Here is a 3,076-nt window from a genome sequence, read left to right on the forward strand (position 1 = left end):
GGTAGGGAGTGGACGCCGCGTCTGGGTCAAAAGGTTCGGTTGTGTTGACCTCTTGTCCGACATCATCATCGTGGTCAAGCTTTTTGTCAAGGTCTGGGTCTGTAAGCAAAATCGCCACCGCCTTCCGCCATAGCGATATATTTCAAGCAAGTTATTTTTCAAATTAGAAATAATCGCCGGTGTTTTATACACAATGTCAGTGGTGCCAGAGAACGTTCGCCCAACGTACAGCGAAAAGACCGTACACGCCATGAAGGCCGAGCGCGCGGTCAAACGAATCACCTTTAACCCCTCTGAAGCCAACCCCGGCAATACACTGTACGTTTACGTGTCCAAGCTGAACGAGAACGAGGTTCTGGTGCCGGGCTCGCTAACGCTTGTCTTTGACATCCACCTTTCTGGAGGGCACGCCAACAACTTCCTCGTCCAGAACGTCACGCGGGCGCTCATTGACAGGCTGGTCGTGTCGTTTGCGGAAAGAACCCTGCAAGACACGGTTGGGTGCGACATCTACAAAACTTTCGAAGACCTTTTCCTTTCGCAGGAAGAGCGAGACAACAGGATTCTCGAAGGGATTCAGAGCGAGGATCTGTGCAAAATCCACTCAGACGCGGGAGACAAGAAAACCTCGGGCGTCGACGCTGAAAACAAGCTGAACGAGGTTTACGGAAAAAAGTACCGGATCACGCTGGACCATCAGATCTTAACCGACCACGGCGTTTTCTACCCCCAGGCCCTTTACAACGACCTCAAGTTCGACGTAAAACTTGCCGAAGCTATACACGTGGTCAAAGGCTCCGACACAACCCAGCTGAAATACAAGCTAAAAAATATATAGCTCGAGTACAAAATGATCCGCAGCAAGACTCCGGCAGACGAGGCGCGGTGCGTTTACTCCAGCGGCAAAGAGTTACTTTACGACCACGTGATGCATGACAAAGAGGTTGCCTTCAAAAAAGATGTTGACCCGAGGCTGACCATCAAAGTCAACGCCCAAAGAAGGTCACTGAAAGCCCTCCTCCTCCTGGTTGTAGAGCCGTATACTGCGGGCAACAGAGATTCAGAAAAATTCATCTTCCCCGATCTGACGAAAGTCAGCGTCACGGTCAACGGCTCGCCCAACATGCTTTACAACGGCGGCATCGAAGGCAAGGACATGTAAGAAGAGGCCCGCAACTTGTTCGTGAAAGAAAAAATAAAACGGAGCACATGGATATGACAAAGTTTTACACCGGTGATAAGTTCGGGCTTGTGATTGATATGCGCACCATTGTTAACCAAAACATGCACGGCAGCGGCACGCGCATTGTGAACAGTACGGATGGTGTCCAGCTGGAAATTGAGCGGAAAACCGAAGGCTCAGGCGACGTGAAATGCCACGTATTCGTCATCGCCGACTTCCAGTTCAACCTTATGGACAGACAGCTAGAAGATGTGCAGTATTGAATATGAACATGGACCCCGGCAAGATACCCTTCAACGCTCTCATTGTGGGGCCGACTAATTCTGGCAAATCGAGGTTCGTGGTGGACCAGCTGTACGGCCCGTTCCGCGGAAAGTTCGACTACATCGTTCTCATCTGCCCGACGTTCACGCTCAACAAGACCTACCACCGGCTTGGTGAAAACGATCCAAGAATGGATGTGATAGTCTGCGATCAGCACGCCGTGGAAAAGTGGTTGAAGCTCGTGAGATGGCTTTCCGAGGGCACCAACACGCTCATAATCCTCGACGACTGCGCAGCCTCCAAAGACGTGAAAGGGCGTACAGGCGAGCTGGTGAATCTCGCCTTTTCTGCCCGGCATATGGGCATCAGCGTTTGGGTGCTGACCCAGAAGTTGACCGGCATAACATCTTCCTTCCGGGAGAACGTGGCGGCGATCGTCCTCTTTTACACCCCCTCGGCCAGGACCACGAAAGCCATCTTCGATGATTATGCCGGCGAGCTCTCCCCGGATGGGTCCAAAGGTCTGGTTTCAAAGCTGAAAGAGCGAAAGTTCTCTTATCTTGTGTTCTCGCTTCGCCACCCCTACAGGGTAAAGTTATTTGAATAAAAAAATGAAAGTTGTATATAGAAATGGCTGGAGAAGATGTCGCGTTAGCAGAAGTTATGAACCTTCTTCAAACGGAGCCCGAGCCGTCGAGTGGTACAGCAGGCGGCCTTGCTCCAACCGCCCCCGGACCTGACATTCCTGCTCTTCGCGAGCAGCTGGCCGTGTTAGTGTCCACAGGCAAAGCCAAAGAGGCCATCGGAGTGCAGCTAACCCACGAGCAGGTGAAGCGCCTGAGCGACAAAGAGGTCGAGAAATTCACCAAACGCTGCGAGACGTACGTGGGCTCAAAGACAACGGAAAGCCTGATCGACAGCTTTATTTTTCTTGCAACCAAAATGGTCGGAATGACCGTCAAAATCAAAGACATCGACGCTTATCAGAAAGAGCTCAGAAACGACTACATCTTGAACAAAGAACTCTCCAATCTGGCCGGCAACCTTGCTTTGAAGTGCGGCCGGTTTCTTGCTGCGGCCAATGCGGTGTTCATCACCACTAAACATGTTGATTATAGTCCACAGTTGCCGGAGAAGATCCACCCTTCTCGTGATGAACACGGCTATCCGCTTGAGGGCGTTGATAAAGTACCCGGATCGGCAACTGCAAAATAACTGGGCAGCAATCATCAACAACTGCTGAGGGCTTGCTGTCAAAGTGTTAACAATTAAACTTTTTTCATTTGCTTAGCATACGGTTCGCTTCGGAATGTCAACCGAACAATCCGAGAGCGCACCTGGACAAAGTCCGCCTGCCGTCACGGCGCCTCAGGTCGAAACCCGGGCAGCACCTGCCGGCGATATCACACAGCAAGCGACAACTCCGACTGCAACCACGCAGCGCGTAAAAAAATCCAAAGCGCGTGGCTGCTGGGAAAATGGTTGCTGAAAGAACGCGGCTGGCCCGGGAAGAACAGAAGAAAGCGGCCGAGGCTTATCACGCGGAAAACAAGGCGAAAGCCGCCACAGAGACCCCTGAGCCAGCCCCGACTACAGAAGGTGAAAGCCCAAAGAGCGAAATCCCAAAGA

At 51.9% G+C, this 3,076-nt stretch overlaps 1 protein-coding gene and 1 pseudogene across 1 annotated transcript; both read left to right on the forward strand.

The window, feature by feature from the left end:
* Window positions 1-1,446, forward strand: LOC149112128 (uncharacterized; annotated as a pseudogene).
* Window positions 1,447-2,068: 622 nt separating this feature from the next.
* LOC149112129 (uncharacterized) lies at window positions 2,069-2,778 on the forward strand. Its single transcript, XM_089290110.1, has one exon. It carries the CDS (start codon window positions 2,078-2,080, stop codon window positions 2,660-2,662), a length of 585 nt encoding a protein of 194 aa, XP_089146236.1. The 5' UTR covers window positions 2,069-2,077; the 3' UTR covers window positions 2,663-2,778.
* The last annotated feature ends 298 nt before the right edge of the window (window positions 2,779-3,076 follow it).

This window comes from Orbicella faveolata, unplaced genomic scaffold (genome assembly GCF_042242905.1).
Source record: "Orbicella faveolata isolate gen_17 unplaced genomic scaffold, um_ofav_v1 contig_2, whole genome shotgun sequence".
Lineage (NCBI taxonomy): Eukaryota > Metazoa > Cnidaria > Anthozoa > Scleractinia > Merulinidae > Orbicella > Orbicella faveolata.